This window comes from Myotis yumanensis, unplaced genomic scaffold (assembly GCF_028538775.1).
Source record: "Myotis yumanensis isolate MYYU_CA2020_CCGP unplaced genomic scaffold, mMyoYum1.0.hap1 SCAF_3, whole genome shotgun sequence".
Lineage (NCBI taxonomy): Eukaryota > Metazoa > Chordata > Mammalia > Chiroptera > Vespertilionidae > Myotis > Myotis yumanensis.
The window spans coordinates 91,418,002-91,437,453 of NW_027223754.1; the positions used below are offsets into that span (position 1 = coordinate 91,418,002).

General features: G+C 40.1%; 1 protein-coding gene across 2 annotated transcripts in view; it reads left to right on the forward strand.

Moving 5' to 3' along the window:
* FOXO1 (forkhead box O1) overlaps positions 1–19,110 on the forward strand; it is a 113,358-nt gene extending 94,248 nt beyond the window's left edge. Inside the window, exons 2-3 of one of the 2 annotated variants that reach the window (XM_070409134.1) lie at positions 13,998–15,337; positions 15,811–19,110. In XM_070409134.1, coding sequence (XP_070265235.1) covers positions 13,998–15,335 — 1,338 coding nt within the window. In that variant the 3' untranslated portion in view covers positions 15,336–15,337; positions 15,811–19,110. Of the gene's footprint in view, positions 1–13,997; positions 15,354–15,810 lie in introns of both variants that reach the window. The other variant, XM_070409132.1, reaches the window with a different exon arrangement.
* The last annotated feature ends 342 nt before the right edge of the window (positions 19,111–19,452 follow it).

Here is a 19,452-nt window from a genome sequence, read left to right on the forward strand (position 1 = left end):
AAAACACTAGACTGCACGAAGGGAGAGTTTTAAAATTTGTTTTAAAAACAAATGGTCACTGCTTAAGTGTACTGCCCTCCTAACTATGAAAAAAAATCACAGATTATGCCATGAGTTTCAAAACAACCAAGTAGTATTCAAATCATAAGACAAAAGCAAACAGCTGCTTTAATAGAAAACCTTAAACATTTCTCAAGGCTGCCCTAGCCACATCAAGGTCTCCACAAAAGCTGCAGGAGCATCCTGTTGAGGGGATGGAATTAAGGGCACCTTTCTGGGTTGGCAAGAACCAGTCCAAAAGATAGCACCTCCCTCAGATACTTTTGCTTATCAACAAAAATGTATTTGCAAAATAATACAGACACCCCCACATTTAAATTTTTGAATAATCAAAAATATCTGCTTTCCAAGCAGAGCACAGACTCTCCTCTCCCATCATCTCATGGGAAGGCCCTTTCCTCTAGGTTCCAGGTTATAATTTGATTCTGATCTTTCAGTTGCTCTCCTGGGTGTGACATGCAGAATAAAATACATGCTCCAACCTTGCTTTTTCAAGTTCCCTCCTACCTTATTTCCCCCTCTTTCTATGTCTGAATTCAAATACAGTCACACTTACCTCTTCATTCTTCTCTAGACATGTCTTGTTAGTGCTTTTAAAACATTGTTTTCACAAATACTAAGAGCTAATCTTTTAAAAAAAATTTTTTTTTATTGATTTCGGAGAGGAAGGGAGAGGGAGAGAGAGATAGAAACATCAATGATGCGAGAGAATCATTGATTGGCTGCCTCCTGCATGCCCCCCACTAGGGATCGAGCCTGCAACCCAGGCATGTGCCCCTGACCAAATTCGAACCTGGGATCCTTCAGTCCGCAGGCTGACGCTCTATCCACTGAGCCAAACTGGCTAGGCCAATGGTTCTCAACCTTCCTAATGCCGCGACCCTTTAATACAGTTCCTCATGTTGTGGTGACTCCCAACCATAAAATTATTTTCGTTGCTACTTCATAACTGTAATTTTGCTACTGTTATGAATCGTAATGTAAATATCTGATATGCAAGATGTATTTTCATTGTTACAAATTGAACATAATTAAAGCATACTGATTAATCACAAAAACAATATGTAATTATATATGTGTTTTCCGATGGTCTTAGGCAACCCCTTTGAAAGGGTCATTCGACCCCCAAAGGGGTCGAGACCCACAGGTTGAGAACTGCTGGGCTAGGCCCTAACAGCTCATCTTTATTGGGCACTCCACACACTGAGCATTTATTTAGTTTAGTGATTCAATAAGATAAATATTCTAAAATTGCATAGTACTCCAGCTTAATTTATAGCTACTTTGAGGACTAAAATGGCTATCCATTATATTCAATATATTGTCTTAATGAATTGTTTGAAGAAAATGTGTCATGAACTTTTTAAAAAAAAAATGTTTAAAATATAAAACATCTTATTTTGGGGGGGTGGGTAGGATTGCCCTAGAGCAGTGGTTCTCAACCTTGGCTGCACATTAGAATCACCTGGGAATCCCAGAGGATGAGACCCAGAAATCAGGATTTTAAAAAGATTCCCAGGTGATTCTAATGTGCAGCCAAGGTTGAGAACCACTGCCCTAGAGAATAATTTTTTCAAACTTTGTTCAGCCACTAACAGTTCTCCATTACAATCTTATATAGGTTTTCAGAATTCAACTAAATTTCTTTTCTTGGTAATAAAAAATAAAGACAGTAAATTAATATTAAACACTGCTCATAGTTGTTTATATATCTTCAGTAATGGGGCTAACAACTTCTAGAAAACCTTGCTTTTTTTTGTTCCAGAATATCAGGAATTTCTAGAATTCTCTAATATACTTGAAATTGTTAGCATCTTTTACATTTTTAATATGCATGTGCAATTTTCAAACATACTCTCATTTAATCTTCACAATGCTTCTTTGGGTTATGGTGATAAGGCAGACATCATTTAACTTGCTCAGATTCGAAAATTGAATAAATGACCTAACTTGGACAGAATATAGGCCCTTGACTTTTGGGAGGACCCTTAATACTGAAGTATATTGACAGATGTATAATATTAAGAAATTGGAGAAAAGGCACCTGGGAATATACTAATACACATATTGTGGTAAAAATTGTAGCTGTGGTTCAGCATATCCTCGAATGTAGTAGTTTGGAAGAGATACAGAACATCTGTGCTGCTTGCAAGAATCCAGCCACAGTGGTTGCTGTTCACAGTTCCCTTTTGGAGTAAAGTCAGAGTGATAACACTGACAACAGTGAGCACGAAAGGAATTGAATGTGCACCGCCACTAACGATGGGCTTGAGTGAGAATGTCTAACTTTGTATTGGTTTGAATCCTAAGAAATGGTTTATTTAATAATTTATTCATCCTTCCTTTGCTAGTTTCCCTCTAAAAATTTAAGATAGAGCTAACTGTACAAATTTCTCTGTTTTTTTTTTAACCCAAAACAACAAATGTGTTTGTGTGCAACCAATGCATTTATAATGATATTCATAACTATCAAAAGTAGCTGTGAAGTTATTGTCTTTGGGGATTTATAAACATAGTCTTGTACTTTTAATTCTTGGCTACACTATTGTTGATGTTTCCAAAGAAGGCATGAATTCAAACTACAGCATTAGAGTAAAAAGTTTAATACAAAGAAAATATTCCAGATGGTAAGATTTGCTAATCACTCAAGTGAGGATCCTTTTTATTCTGACTTTGTCTCTTCTCTCTGGAATATAGACTAGCCTAGCCCTGGGGCTGAGCTAAAAAATAATGGAACCCAAAGGATTCGTAGTGGAATATACCCAGGTCATCTAAATCTGGTTTCAGGGCCAATTCCTCCCAGCATCCTCTGAGCCCAGGAATGATTTTGGCATGAAGCACATTCTCCCAGGGTGGCTTAGGTCTTGACTAGAGACCTGACTTGGGCTGCAAGTCCTGGTGGGCAACACTAGCATAAATATGCTTCCTTCTGGTAGAGTGTCAGTGACAACAGAGGGGTGAGGGAGCACTTCTCAGGCTCCTTTCCTGTTCAGTTGATGCAGAGTTTTCAAACAGTGAAAATGCTGCTCACAGTGTTTACATTGGGGAGGAAACTTGGGAGTCTTAAAATAAGCATAGCACCATAGTGTTGTGAGAGCCTGTGGACAAATGGTGCTTGTGAAGTTAAGTGTAGGCCTCAGATACAGACGGTCTTAGATAGTAGGGAGGTGTAGGTTTAGGGTGGACACATATGGAAGACCTAATGCTATTTCACACTTAATAGTATAATGTAAATGTAATTTTTAACTTTTATATGCACTGGGAAGCAAAAAGTTGTTGTGATTCACTTTATTGCGATATTTGCTTTATTATGGTGGTTTGGGTTGGCAAATGAATTTTTCTAGCTATTTGACATGGGGACCAGCTCTTAAGAATTTTTGGGAGGTTGTCCCAAAACAATGTATACTAACTAATCACAAATCATTGTTTCATTAGGCTCCTTAGCCAGAAGTACAAACCAGGATAAACTGGTTTCAAGATTCTGTACAACTAAGAAAACTACATTGCAAATAATATGTAATTTAGAGTGTTGTATTTTCATTGCAATTTGTTGTTCTTTTTGTAATCTGGATTTATTGTATCTGAGTCCCAAAACAGAAAAACACACACATAAACCTAGAATTTGTACTTTTAAATTCTATTTACTAAGAGTAACAGTTCTTGGTAAATAGATTATGAGTTTGGTAGATTCATTTTCTCCAGGTTTTCCAGACAGCGAACATATTTAGGATAAAAAACAATTCTAGCCCTAACCGGTTTGGCTCAATGGATAGAGTGTGGGCCTGCAGATTCAAGGGTCCCAGGTTCGATTTTGGTCAAGGGCATGTACCTTGGTTGCAGGCACATACCCATTAGGGAGTGTGCAGGAGGCAGCTGATCGATGTTTCTCTCTCATCGATGTTTCTAACTCTCTATCCCTCTCCCTTCCTCTCTGTAAGAAATCAATAAAATATATTAAAAAAAAACACAATTCTAGATAGTACATCCTATAGGTAGGATATTATTCTAAAAATTTTAATCTAAGTTTCAGTATTCTTGCCTTTGAATTTATATTCATGAGAACTTTTCGTTGACTCATACAGTATATATTATTGATTTCAGAGAGGAAGGTTGAGGGAGAGAGATAGAAACATCAATGATGAGAGATAATCATTGATTGGCTGCCTCCTGCACACGCCCCCTACTTGGGGATTGAGCTCACAACCCAGGCATGTGCCCTGACTGGGAATCAAACTATGACCTGGTTTATAGGTCAATGTTCAAACACTGAGCCACGCAGGCTAGGTGACATTAGCAACTTCTATGGAGGTTGTAGAAGGAAAGTGATTAAGATAAGTGACTCATGACCTGGAAGAAGGAAAGATGCTTATATCTAAGTTTTCAACCTCACCTGGTTTGTTTCTGGGTTTTGTCTTTTAGGGTTCCTGATTTCTGATAGTGTAAAAAGCACATGGCAATAAATGGTATAGGAAAGACTTCCAGTTTCACATTCTGAAAATTAAAGGATTTGCCCTTCCCTTCATGAAATGGTACCTTTCTTTGAAATGGGATTTTCCTATGGAACACAGCAAGGGAAATCACTGTTATTTTTAATTATGACCTTCTGAGAAGCAAAAGCTTGAGATTTAATATCATGAAGATAATTTTTGGTTCTATACTTTAGGATTTTTTCTTAAATTCTATATATATGAGGTTACTGGCTAATTTGTGACTCTGAAATATTTAGGCTTTTGACTAAGCTGAGAGCTTATTAAAGATCAAACTGTGGAGCATTGTCTGTTTTCTCTCTGGCAGGACTGTAGTTTTCTCTCTGCCCCTCCTGTGCTATGTGTTTGTTTTCTAATACTGCAGTCATTCACTTGTAACTCATCTCTTTACCAATATGTTCTTGAAATCCCCTACCTCTTGGGGATTGTTCTTTGTGAAGTAAAGGGTGGTGGGTAACTAGTGTGTGAGAAGAAATGAGAAAGAGTATCAAAAGTATCATCTATAACAGTGATGGCGAACCTTTTGAGCTCAGCGTGTCAGCATTTTGAAAAACTCTAACTTAACTCTGGTGCCGTGTCACATATAGAAATTTTTTGATATTTGCAACCATAGTAAAACAAAGATTTATATTTTTGATATTTATTTTATATATTTAAATGCCATTTAACAAAGAAAAATCAACCAAAAAAATGAGTTCGCATGTCAGAGGTGTCATAGGTTTGCCATCACTGATCTATAATAATAAAAGCCTAATATGCTAATTAGACTGGAAGTACTTCCAGACGAAGCTGGGGTTGTGAGGGCCAAGCCCCTTGCACGAATTTCATGCATTGGGCCTCTAGTTCTAATAATAATTGCCATTTTGAATATAATCTGTCATCAGTCAGTTGGTGTATCTCCTTTTTGGACATACATATATTCTTGCATAGGTCACCCAAAAAGTTAATAGAACACACTAGTTAAATGATCAAATTTTTAAATTTAATATCTTCTTAAGAGGAGAAAACAATTTTTGTGTAAAAGAAGGATTTCAGCTCATTTAGGAGGACATAAAACAAGCCTGAGGAGGCTAGCTGCCTGTTAAGCAGGAAGCTTGTGAGGAATGATGTTTATTCAAGTTGTAACCATTCATGGTGGCTTAAAAATTCCTGTTTATATACCCCTTAACTGTCTATCAGTAAATAACCAACCTTTATTTCCTCAGCTTTGTTCCAGGTGATGGGCACTTTCCATGTATATTATGCCTATCAGTCCCTAGCAATCCCTTGTAACACTCATTTCTGGTTTACAGATGTCAAGACTCAGGCTGAGTGAGAACAGGTAATTTACTCAGAGTGACTCTGAAATCAGTCTGACCTTGGCTTCCACCTTTCTATGCCCCTCCCCCAGACAAAAAGTTTCATGGCACTTAAGAGTGTTTACATTTGTCTTCTTGGTATTTATGTAGTGCATAATCTCCCACATGGTTGGTTGTTTTTATTTTAAGTAGAAGCTACTTTAATGTAGTCGTATTTTCCTTCCGTTTGGAATGATCTGAGTCAGAGAGAAAGCTTTTTAGGGTAAGTGTGTATCTTTACCTGTTTGAGAATCTATAGCTAAGAATTGGTTTGGTAGGGGGAGGGACATTGCATGTTCTTTTTTAAAAAAAATATATTTTATTGATTTTTTTTTACAGAAAGGAAGGGAGGTGGGTAGAGAGTTAGAAACATTGATGAGAGAGAAACATCAATCAGCTGCCTCTTGCACACCTCCTACTGGGTACATGCCCTTGTCTGGAATTGAACCTGGGACCTTTCAGTCCTCAGGCTGATGCTCTATCCACTGAGCCAAACCAGTTAGGGTGACATTGCATGTTCTTAATTCTTGTTTTATATTCTTCTAGGAAGAAAGCCCCATTCGGTTCTGCTTTTTTTGTAAATGAACACACATAAGCTTTTCATCTGCATTTTCATCTTCCTGAATTCTGTCTTTCCTAATATAAAATGAGGGTGTTAGGCCAGATGACCTCCAGCTCAAAAGTGTTATGAGGCTGCAAGACCCCTGTCTACAGCCCTGGGATACTGGAGGAGCCTGAATCCTCAGTATTAGTAGGGTGTGTGACCGGCCTTTGGGATCATTAATGTTTAGGCAAGAAGGACAGGTTTCTGGGAAATGAAATCAACCTTAAGAAAGGAAAGCTGAATGTCGGGCCTAATGTGTAAGCTTGTAGGTTAGCTATTTACAGCAGATCTTACAACACTTTTTAAAGTTGAATTTATATGTTGTCTATTGATAATGTACATCCATTGACATCACTTGTAAAAACTATTGGCAAAATGTGACCTTTTCTTTGTTTGCAAGCAAAATGGATTATTTTGCAAAGTTGTTTTATTAGCAACTCTAATGGGAACTGTTGAGTAGAGATTATTCCTACTTTCTCCTTAGTTTGTTTTCACTTGTAGAAGTTCAGGAAGAGATGGTGTGAAAGAGAGGAAGCAGGAGGAGGGAGTAAAGTTCACATCAGGAGTACACAAAACAATCACACACACTGACAAAGTTCACAGAAATTAGATAAAATGTTTATGGAAAAATCTAGTTTAGCTAGCATTTTGAAAGAATTTCTAGAACTTCAAATTCATTTACTATGTATCCCAGTGTCTTGGAAATTCTTTTGTTTGGCTTGATGAGTGTTGCTCATACCTACCCCCTCTCAGGGTCATGGGCAGCTCTAGGCTGTGGTGGACTCTGAGGACCTTTCCATTTTCTTTGTGGGTTCCCACAACCTCTTTATACAAACTTTCCCCAGGGCTATGTGCATATCTGAAATTCACACTTCAGCTGCTGCCCACAAAGAGTAACCACTAGAATTAAAAGCAAGTTATGTTTTTAAAATTTATTACCCATAGAGGCAGAAAACAAGTTTTGTAAACTAGTATTTGTAAACAGAATTATTTCCCCTCCCATAAGATGCACACATGTAACCTCAGTCTTCTTAACCAAAGTCTTAAAACCTTGGTCTGAGTTCTAGCTGGGCAGTTCATTTTTTGACCCTCAGTTTTCCCTTTCCTGAAACTGGGGCAATAATACCTGCTTTATATGGTACCCCTCAAGGATGGAAAGAGATGGTGTGTTGAAAGCAATTTGTAAAATCTATAAGGTAATACAGATATAAAGTATGAAGACCCGGGTTTCATGAGCAGGTTGTGTTTAGAGTCAGTGCTGGTATTGTTTTAGTTTGGTTAAACACAGAAACCAGAGAAGTCTTAGTACTGCTAAGCAGAAAGAAAAGTGGAGCACAGCAGTGATGGGAAGACCCATGGCTGAGAGGTGGTGGTCTCCACATACAGCGATGGGCAGGCTAGATGGATCCCTAGCTGCAGCTCAGGTCAAAATATACGATTCAGCCCACCGGTTTGGCTCAGTGAATAGAGCGTCAGCCTGCACACTCAAGGGTCCCAGGTTTGATTCCGGTCAAGGGCATGTACCTTGGTTGTGGGCACATCCCCAGTAGGGGGTGTGCAGGATGCAGCTGACCGATGTTTCTCTCTCATCAGTGTTTCTAACTCTCTATCCCTCTCCCCTCCTCTCTGTAAAAAATCAATAAAATATATTTTTTAAAAAAAGATATGATTCAGGAGGGTCAGCATCCAGGGAAGCCCTGGGTAATAAGTGTCAGGGCAGGGGAGGAGACGAGAGGTGCAAACCCAGGGCCGGACCAGAACATTTCTACAACCCAGGACTGGGGCGCCAAAGAGTTTGCTAGACTTGACTCTAGGACTAGTTCTGTCCCCTTGGTTTTCTTTGTTGGAGTGTCTAGTCTACTGGAAGTCTCTTCTAATAAGCCTAGTGGTCTTAAATGTGTTTGTAAAAATTGTATATCCTTTTGATACTACATTTATTCATTTATACTATAGCAGTATATCGTGTATATTATATAACACATTTGCAAATACAAATTTTTAAAAATGAGATAAAAAACAAGTAAATGAAAGGTATAAAGATTTCTGCTTAACACCTTAATGGCTGGCTGATTATTGCTTTAGATAGTGGTGGTGCTAAGAGGATGGGGGTGGGGGAAGGGGCAGTTCCTATCCTGTTTCCTTAGGGTCTCTAGGGGCCATATTCTTTAGCCAGGCAGGTGGTGAACCAGCAGAGCTCAGTTGTAACCATTCTCCACAGAGATGCCAGATGTTCAAGTAGCCCTGCTCTGATACCAGCCACTTCCTTGTCACACACTGGCTGCATTCAGAGAGCCCACAGCTGTATGTGATGCTCACACACAAGACTAGGCAGCAGTACTTTAAAAAGAATTCTGATGACCTGACCAGCAAGTGTGTTTACAGATGAGCTTTAGTATCTGAAGTACTACATTAACATCCGAGACACTATCTAGTGAATATCTTAACTCTTAGCTGCAAACTGGTCTATTTTTCTAGTAACTAACATGTAAAACCTCATGTTAGTAGAAACAGTGCAAGATATGATTAAAGAAATGAGACTGATGTTTATAATCTAGATAAGTCTCTAAAATGTAGACATGTTATTTTATAGATGCCATCAGCTAATTTTGATTGAGGTAAGCACTTAACATGTGTTATCTCATTTAATCTTCACAATAGCCCTGTAAATGTAGGAACTGTTAATCCATTCAACAGATACTTGAGTGCCTTCTTGGTGATGGAGCTGTGAGAATACAGTGTAACATGAAGACAGACCCTGAGCTCATGCAGCTTACAGTATAGTGGGGAGCCAGACATGCCCCCAAGGGACCAGGCATAGCAGAATCATGATTATGGTGAGTAAACAAGGTCCTGTGTTAGAGAGCTGCATGATGGGTGGGGTTATCAGGAAATGCTTCTGGAAAGAAGGGATGCTTGGGCTGAGACCTAAGTTGGTAGGGGTGGGCATAGGTGGGGGGTGACCTCTGATGGGAAAAAGTCGATGCTCCTGAACAGTCCTTTTTGTGCATCGATTTCTGTCCTTAGTGTGCATTTAGGTGGACTTCTTCTTTCGCTAGGTAGATCATAAAACCTAGAGGGCAGAATCTGTGTCTGATTCTTTCTTTTGTCCTTTGCTGCACGCAGCAGAAAATAGGTCCCAGTACATGTTAACTGGTATGAACTGGTACATGGATAGATGGATAAAAGGTTTGTTAGACTACACTTCCTTGTAATGTTTTGGGGGTGTAAATAAACAATAACTATTGACTGTATCTTGTGTGTAGGGCATATTAGGGGATTTGAGATTAGGAAATAAAAATAAACTTTAGCCCTGTGCCCTTTAAGGAGCTTGGAATCCAGTCTATAGAGCACATAAAACCAAACACCTGAGACTTAGAAATAGCCAGCAGAGCAGGTTGAACAAGCAAGTGCATATCTTGTCCACGATACCCCTTCACCACGTGATCCATTGAGTTTATTGGGTCAGGCTTCCCAAGAAGAATGTAGTGCACTGCTTGGAGGGCCAGGTATGCAGATGGCAGGATAGAGTCAGGGAGCAGTTTGCAGAGGGAGATATGTTCAGAGAAAAGAAAGCTCTGCATTATCAGAAACCTGTGGCGGCAGAGAAATACAGCTAGTGGAGAGGAAATAGGCTGACTTGCCTTTTTCTTCAATGGTTTTATGCAGAAACTCAGGATTTGGGTAAGTGGTTTGCAGTGCATGAGTTTTTTGTCCTTACACCCTGCCTTTTTCCTTACAAAATAGTTGTCATAGTTCAAGAATTGACTATCTCAGAGCACTGACAGTGCATGTGGTTCTGCTTCATGGCTCCATGGATGAACTACACTTTCCTCTGGCCTTGGCCATGTCCGGCAGAGACTTGCAGACATAACATCATTAAATAGCAACACAGTTTTTACAAGATTTACCTATTCAACACCCCCAACCTTATCCCCCTGGAAATCATAGCTTCTTTAATGTCCTGCTGGCTATGTGAAAAACAGGAATTTATGTAACAAGTCCTGCACAGAAAACCTTTTCCTGTTCGGAAAAATTTTTTTTAATTGTTGGCAAAGTTAGGAGACAGCTCCGTTACTCAAAGAGCGACCTCAAATGTCCTCTTAGAAAAGTATGTAGCATAATGTTTTGATAAGTAAGGGATTGCTGTGGGACCTTTTTTTGTAAGTCTAATTAGTGAGTTAATGTATGTCCCATCTGAATTAGTGAATGCTTCCTGAAAATTTTTTTAAGATTTCATCATCATGTATTCTGCAGTCCTCTTAAAAAAAAAAAAAAGGCCCCCCAATTGCAGTTGCAAATGATCTGATCTAATTATAAATGTTGTGGAGCTGCAGGGCTATCCCCCTCCCCACTTCCTCACTCTCCTTGCCAGTCAGCGAAGACAGCCAGGAAGTTACTATTTAGGAAGATCTTCCCCCTTTATCATTAACTAAATGTGACAAGCTTCCTTTTCTCTAGAGATTTCTTCATTGTAGCTTATGTATGTGACTGTTGTGTAGAACAAGATAGCCATGATGGAATATTATGCAAATGTCCAGACTTTGACAATATAGAACATGTCACAGGGTCAGAGTACTTGACTCCATTCTGGTCTACCCCAGGGACAGGCTTGCTTCTTTAAGGAGGAATTTGGAACTTGGTTTGCTGGTGTTGGTTGGCCCAGCAGATAAGGCTGTGGCTGTGGGAGCATGTGTGTATGTGTAAGACCTTCCCATAAGGAGTGTCATGGGAGTGAAATGGGAAACATAGTTCTTGGGAAACATAGTACTTGGCCTCTTTTAGAAAGTATTGAGTTTGGGGACAGATCCATAGTTGGAAAGGAAGAGGAAAGTCTTGGGAACAAAGAATGCTCCCTGTCATTCACTTGACACACCTGCCCACCATCCAGGCTGAAGACCCTGTTCAGGGCCATTTCTGACCCACACTCTCAGTGTGCCCTGGCAGAAGGGCTTGTCACATAGCTTCTGTGTTGCAGCCCTTGGGTGGAATGTAGTACAGAGGGTCAGAGGGCATTCTGAAATGTGGATTTCTTGGCCCCGACTGTTGGGCCTCACTCTGACTTTTTTTTTTTTAATATATTTTTATTGATTTCATAGATGAAGGAAGAGGGAGAGAGAGGTAGAAATATCAATGATGAGGGAGAATCATTGATTGGCTGCCTCCTGCACACCCCCTACTGGGAATCGAGCCCACAACCTGGGCAAATGCCCTTGACTGGAATCAAACCTGGGACCTTTCAGTCCACAGGCCAACGCTCTATCCATTGAGCCAAACCTGCTAAGGACTCACTCAGACTTTTAAATCTCCTTTAAGAAAGTGAAAAAAATTTTCCTTATTTTGTTTTCTACCTTCTTTCAATGAGAAAAAAAGTTGAGCTGTGGTTTGTGTTGGAGCTCCAGCCTTGTCCTGCCTTCGTTCTGGTGCAATGATTGGCATGTCAATGGCATGAGGATGTGGGCATTGTGGCTGCATCCTGGGGTGACCACAAATCCAGCCAGGGTCTTTTCATGATCAAGGAAAGGGATGATGGGTCCAGGGAGCTCAGTCAGCTGGGTCATGTGCTCAACCCTGCTCCCAAAGTTCTAGGATACTTGGGAGAATCTTGTTCCTGGACTTGGGATTGGGGTCTTGATGACAGACACTGCTCAATGAGCAGGTAGGGAGAGTTTACTTTGTGCCCTGTCCTGTGCAGGGAACAAAAAGATTTAAGTCTAAGTCCTCTGGTTTAGGAGCCCACTTTTCCTTTTCCATATGTCCCAGGAGCTCTCTGGATGCTGGCACATATGGAAAAGGAAAAGTAGGCCCAGTAGGGGAGTCAAATTGGAGCTTCCTTGTTTGCAGCCCGGCTTTGCTTCTTTTACTGTAACTTAAGACTGTCTCCAGCTCCCTTCACTGTGTGTTTGAAGTTGTGGATTTGTGTTTGTAATACCTCCTACTCACACCCTAGTGAATAAGAGGAAGGAAATAGAGCTTAGCCTGATGAAAACTTGTGTCCTCAAAGATGGGATCTAATACATTCTTCTTGGTGACTATTACTGTATACCAGACACCCCTGAGCATTTTATATACCACTAGGGGCCCAGTGCATGAATTTGTGCACCTTGAAAGGAACAGTGGGTTTTGAGGCTGCGTTGGGCACAGGGACAGGTCTCAGCCCATCCTCCATGCTCCCGCCTGGCCCCTCCCACCGTGTCCCCGGTCCCCTGTCTGCCTGCAGCTCCAGAGCCGGCTGCAGGTGCAAGCAGCCACTGCTCACACTCGCAGTTGCTGATGGTGTCGAGTGATTGGGACCGGCAGCAGGTGCAAGTAGGGCCAGCGCCGGCAGCAGGTGCGAGCACCTGGCTGGACCACTGTGCGCAGGAGCAAAGAATTTTCAGTAGTCACCAGAGGCTCGCACCAGTGACAGCGATCCCCAATGACAGTGACGTCGCCCCGCCTTGGTCTGGTGCCCCCGCTCACCTGCTCCACCATCCTGCTGCAGCCGATGCCCGCCATGTTCTGTGCACACCCCCTTGGTGGTCAGCACATGTCATAGTGATGGGTTGTTCGGTTGCTCCACCATTCGATCTATTTGCATATTAGGGTTTTATATAGAGAGAGAAGGGCCAAGGGATTTCATGCGGTTATGTAGCCAGTAAGTAGCAGAGCCACCTAAATGTTCAAAAAAGGTTGATTTCTCTCTACAAATTGTCCTAGGGGTTCAGGTGGCACAGTTCAGTCATGGAGCTGTCCCTAGCAGGTTGAAATCTCAAGCTGTTTGTACTCTCCATGCCTTCCTCCTTTCCCGGGTTTTCTTTTTGGATAGAGCATAACTTCTGATGCAGTGTCCTTGGATTAGTTGATGCATACTACTGGTTATTTTGGGGAGAAGGGGGTGGCAAATAACACTTGAATTTAAATTTTTCTTCAGGGGATGGAGGGCAGCTCAGCTTTCTAAAATTTATAAAAAAGTGACCATTTTTTTTCTTATATTCACCTGTATTTGCCTAATGGTTATTTCTGGCTTAAATGAATCTAAGTCTTAGAGTTTTCAGGGTTTTAATTCTTGACTAAGAATATATGCTGCTTCATTTATTTCTTTTCCATAATCATGTAGGCCCAGTAATGCAAAACTTCTCACTTTAAGTAAATGACATATGTGCAACCTTATGGAATTGGCAGTAGTTTTAGGGATAATAGAGTGTAAAGAATTTTTATAGCACTTTGTTAAGAAGTACTATTTGCATACCACTGATTATAAACAAAATGTAAGTGGTTTTAAAACCAGTTTCGGTAATTTCCCTATAAAATATACTTATATAAAAGAAGGTATTTATAATAATGAGTATTTAATTTTGTTCCCTCATTAAGATACAGATTTTATTTTTAAGATAAGATAATATTTTTCTCCTACAGTTTGAGCTCTTTTATAGTGGGGTTCAGAACCACTCTGACCGTATGGGTTGAAATCTGTATTTCCATGTGGTTGGAGAAGTACTGTATTTCTAACATGATGTTTTTACTTTACAGAATTCAATTCGTCATAATCTGTCCCTGCACAGCAAGTTCATCCGTGTGCAAAATGAAGGAACTGGAAAAAGTTCTTGGTGGATGCTCAACCCAGAAGGAGGCAAGAGTGGAAAATCCCCCAGGAGAAGAGCTGCATCTATGGACAACAACAGTAAATTTTCCAAGAGCCGAGGCCGAGCCGCCAAGAAAAAAGCATCCCTCCAGTCTGGTCCAGAGGGTGCCGGGGACAGCCCAGGGTCTCAATTCTCCAAGTGGCCTGCCAGCCCTGGCTCTCACAGCAATGACGACTTTGATAACTGGAACACATTTCGCCCTCGAACTAGCTCAAATGCTAGTACTATTAGTGGGAGACTTTCTCCCATTATGACCGAACAGGATGATCTTGGAGATGGCGATGTGCATTCAATGGTGTACCCACCCTCCGCTGCAAAGATGGCTTCTACTCTGCCCAGTCTGTCAGAGATAAGCAATCCCGAAAACATGGAAAACCTTTTGGATAATCTCAACCTCCTGTCATCACCACCGTCATTAACTGTTTCAACCCAATCTTCACCTGGTGCCATGATGCAACAGACACCATGCTATTCGTTTGCACCGCCAAACACCAGCTTGAATTCACCCAGTCCAAACTACCAAAAATATACCTATGGCCAATCCAGCATGAGCCCCTTGCCCCAGATGTCAATGCAAACACTTCAGGACAATAAATCAAGCTATGGAGGTATGAATCAGTATAATTGTGCACCAGGACTCTTGAAGGAGTTACTTACTTCTGACTCTCCTCCCCATAATGACATTATGGCACCAGTTGATCCTGGGGTGGCTCAACCTAACAGTAGGGTCCTGGGCCAGAATGTGTTGATGGGCCCTAATCCGGTCATGCCAAGCTATGGCAGCCAGGCATCTCATAACAAAATGATGAATCCCAGCTCCCATTCCCACCCTGGACATGCTCAGCCAACGTCTGTAGTTAATGGGCGTGCCTTGCCCCACGCAGTAAACACCATGCCCCACACCTCGGGCATGAACCGCTTGGCCCCAGTGAAGACAGCTTTACAAGTGCCTCTGCCTCACCCCATGCAGATGAACGCCCTTGGGGGCTACTCTTCCATGAGCAGCTGCAACGGCTATGGCAGGATGGGCATTCTCCACCAGGAGAAGCTCCCGAGTGACTTGGACGGCATGTTTATTGAGCGATTGGACTGTGACATGGAATCCATCATTCGGAACGACCTCATGGATGGAGATACTTTGGATTTTAATTTTGACAATGTGTTGCCCAACCAAAGCTTCCCACATAGTGTCAAGACGACAACACATAGCTGGGTGTCAGGCTAAGAGTAAGTTATTGAGCAGGTAAGATTACCCCACTATCAAAAGACCTGCAAACAGAACTTAAAAGAGAGGAATACTATAACTTGCCATCTATCTTCCATGGTTAAGACTTTCTAAAGGTCAACTAGCTACCTCTTGCAGAGAGGTATCTTTTATTATTCATTCTTCACCCTTTTTATAGCTTACAAATTTTCCTTTTGAGTTTAAATACGGAACCTTCCTGTAACTGTTGTAAAGATTTTAACAGTTAGATGGCTGCATCGTTTTAGTAGCTCTTCAATAAATGAATACATTTAATATAAATCAAATGCTGAAGGGCTTTTTAAGTGGAATTTCCCCCATTGAATGATTTCAGAGCTGTTTGAGAAAGCTCTAGCTATTTCCCCTCCCCCCAGTATGTCTGTCACTCCAACATGTTAAGTTGCATTGATTTTAATTTGGATATTTTTTAATTTGTGTGTGTTTGTTTTTTCCTTAGGCTACACTTAAAAGTACTTCAGATTGTCTGACAGCAAGAACTAAGAAGAAGTCCAAAGATGTCCTTCATCCCATCTTTTCATTTTCTTGATTAAAAAAAAACACACCAAAAACCTTTTTTATTTTATTTTTCTTTCGTCAGACTTGGCAGCAAAGACACTTTTCCTGTACAGGATGTTTGCCCAACGTTTGCAGGTTATGTGCTGCTGTAGATAAGGACTGTGCCATTGGAAATTTCATTACAATCAAGTGCCAAACTCACTACACCATATAACTGCAGAAAAGACTTTCGGATCCTGGTGTGCTTTCAAGTTTTGTATATAAGCAGTAGCTACAGAATTGTATTTGTGTGTGTTTTGTTTTTTTAAATATCCATTTGGTCCAAGGAAAGTTTATACTCTTTTTGTAATACTGTGATGGTCTCCTGTCCTTGATAAGTTAAACTTTTGTTTGTACTACCTGTGTTCCGCTGGACTGATGAATCACAGAGAACCAAACTCTCCATTCTGCACCTTCATTGAACAGCTTTGAACCTGTTCATTTTGCCACATAATTCCCATGAGAACCAGTAATCTGTCATCAATCTGCTGAATTAATGGACTTGTCAAACTCTTTTGAAAAAAAAGAGTAAACACCAGCCTTGTACAGGTCTTTTCTATTTTTTTTTTGGTTTATTTTGTTATTTGCAAATTTGTACAAACATATAAATGGTTCTAATTTCCAGATAAATGATTTTTGATGTTATTGTTGGGACTTGAGATCATTTTTGGAATAGATATTGAACTGTAATGTTTTCTTAAACCTAGAGTCTACTTTATTACAGTATACTTGTAAATTTGTAGAATTCCAGATATTTGAGATAGCATCAATAATTTTCATTTTGTATTCTAACTGGATTAGTACTAATTTTGTACGTGCTTAACTGGTTTGTACACTTTGGGATGCTGCTTGGTGATATTTCTGACTAATCTTCAAATCATTGTAATTAGTACTTGCATACTCAATGTTTCTGGCCCTATTTTGGCAGGAGAGTGATGCACAGTTTAAAGACATTTTACATTTCATGTTTAGGAGAACTTGATATGTTTTTATGTACGTATTTTAAAGAAATTACATCTGCTATTACTCTGTGAACTAAGCGTACTGCATAGCATTGAGTCTTCTAATAGATACCTGTCTGCCTATCGTGGCAGTTACTACTAGGAGACCTTGTAATGTTTGTAGGTCAGAAAGGGAGATCTGCATCTAACACAGTACTCCTTTCTCAAACTGGGGCTTTTAACCTACAGCCATTTTAAGCAGAGCTTCAACAAATGTTTCCCCTCATAATTCTGTGCTTCTGTGTTGGTCTAGGTAGGAGGTGGAGGTTGGTTTATAGTTCTGCCTTGAAGGCGTATGTTAACACTTCATGATTCTTTCCCTTTGTCTTGCAGATTACATAGCACACTATGGAGAGAGTAAGTCAAAGTGGGGGATTTTGAAATGTGACTTCAGTGATTTGTAGAATGCTTTGTGTTCGTGAGTACAGATGGCTACCAAATGGAAAAGAACCTGTTTAAAAACTGGGGCAATTAATTTGAAAATCAACAAACCAGATATAAGTTATATATTTGAATTCTTTTAAAAGGCCTTTGCATAAGATAAGGATTTCTTTAGCCTTTAGCAACCTAAACTATAATTCTGATCATTAGATTTTAGTATTTTCCAATTACCTATAACTGACAGACCAAGTCAGTTGGCTTTGTGTCTCACTTACAGTGTTGGTATTTTCAAGACATGTGGATGCCTGAAGTCAGCAAAATAAAATGAACAGCTGAACAAAAATGTTCCTCTTGCCTGCTGGAGAAGGTTCTGATTTCTTTGTACTTAGCCCAAATCACATTTGCTTTGTCTTGTCTGTGATTTGCATCTCTGTTGGCTTGTTTTTTCCTACATGTTTAACAAGAATATAAGTGTCCCTGATAGATTTCCTATAGGAGGCCAGCTCTATGATAAGCTTCCCACTGTAACTTCTACTATTTTGGAAATTCATTAAACAACCACCTCTCTAACCATCTTCATTGTTGGACACTCCAAAATATGTCTGGTTTCAGATATCCTAGTTCCTCTCAGTACTGCCTCCTACATATGGAACAGAACTTGTTGGTGCAGAGTACTCGTGTTTCTGTTACCACTGCTACCACTTCTCCTCCCATGACATTACACAGGAGCCTCAATGACAGCGACCGCTAACGTCACTATTAGCATCTTATTGCTTCACAGTGTGACTTTAAAAAAAGATGTTTCTTCCTCCCACGTCTGTGTAAATATCTTTTTTTTCCTTTCAAATTTTTCTTTATGTTGGAATTCTGACATGAATCCTTGGTAGCTAGCTCTCTGGGGTACAATGAACTCCAGTGAAAGGCACCTCGTCTATTTTGAAAACATTATGTGACCTCTGGTGATTCTTTTTCTGTACGAATACTGACTTTCAAGAGTAATTAGTCTATCAGTTATTGTACATGATTGCTTTGTGAAATGTGCAAATGATATCACCTATGCAGCCTTGTTTATTTTCCTTGGTTTGTACTGTTATTAAAAGCATATTGTATTATAGAGCTATTCAGATAATTTTAAATATAAAGTATTGTTTCTGTAATATAGGCGTATGGAATATATTTAGGTAATAGACACATTACATGGAAAGTTCGCTTTGACAAACTGACAGTCTAAATTAATTAGCAAATGTTCAATCCCAGCAAGCAGTGAATCAGTGGGACATCCCAAGAAGAGAAGACACTTGAAATGGAAACAGTTCTCCAAAGGTATACATTTAGACTTGCTCAGCTACTGGGTACATGCTACTTATCCCCACGAAATTTTTACATTCAGCTCTTAAGAGTTCTTAATTTATAACTGACTTTTAAATGAGCAGTTTCTCTTTTGATTTTAGTTTGGGAGTAATCATTCAGTAGAAAAACGCAATGTGGTTTATGCAAACAAAGCAGCTGGGTGTGACTCTTGGCCTCCTCCTCGAGGGTGGTGCCCAGCCTGGCAGTGTGGCCATGTGAGTCCTGTCGGGACGTAGTCATGCTCTCCTGCGTTTTGCTACTTGAGTTTAGTAACAGTGCAGATTCCATGTTCCTGTTCCAATATTCTGAGAAGTGCCTGATGATGCTGATATACTTACACAAGAACAATCTTTGCTATTATTGTATAAAGCCATAAATGTACATACATTGTGTTTAAATGGTTTGGTGTCTTTCTTTCCTAATTGTGCAGAATAAGCTCTTTGTTGGGATTAAAAAGTGTTTTGCTATCATTTGAGTTAAATCTTTTAAGCCACAGTGCCATGGTTTATTCAAATCTGGTCTTTTCTTTGGAGGGCGGGGGAACAGTCTCTGATCAGACAATAGCCCCCTAGAGTTAAGAATAAGTAAAACCCTAATAATAACCCTAGAGCAGGGGTCCTCAAACTACGGCCCGCGGGCCACATGCAAATACAAATATTGTATTTGTTCCCGTTTTGTTTTTTTACTTCAAAATAAGATGTGTGCAGTGTGCATAGGAATTTGTTCATAGTTTTTTTTTAAACTATAGTCCGGCCCTCCAACAGTCTGAGGGACAGTGAACTGGTCCCTGTTTAAAAAATTTGAGGACCCCT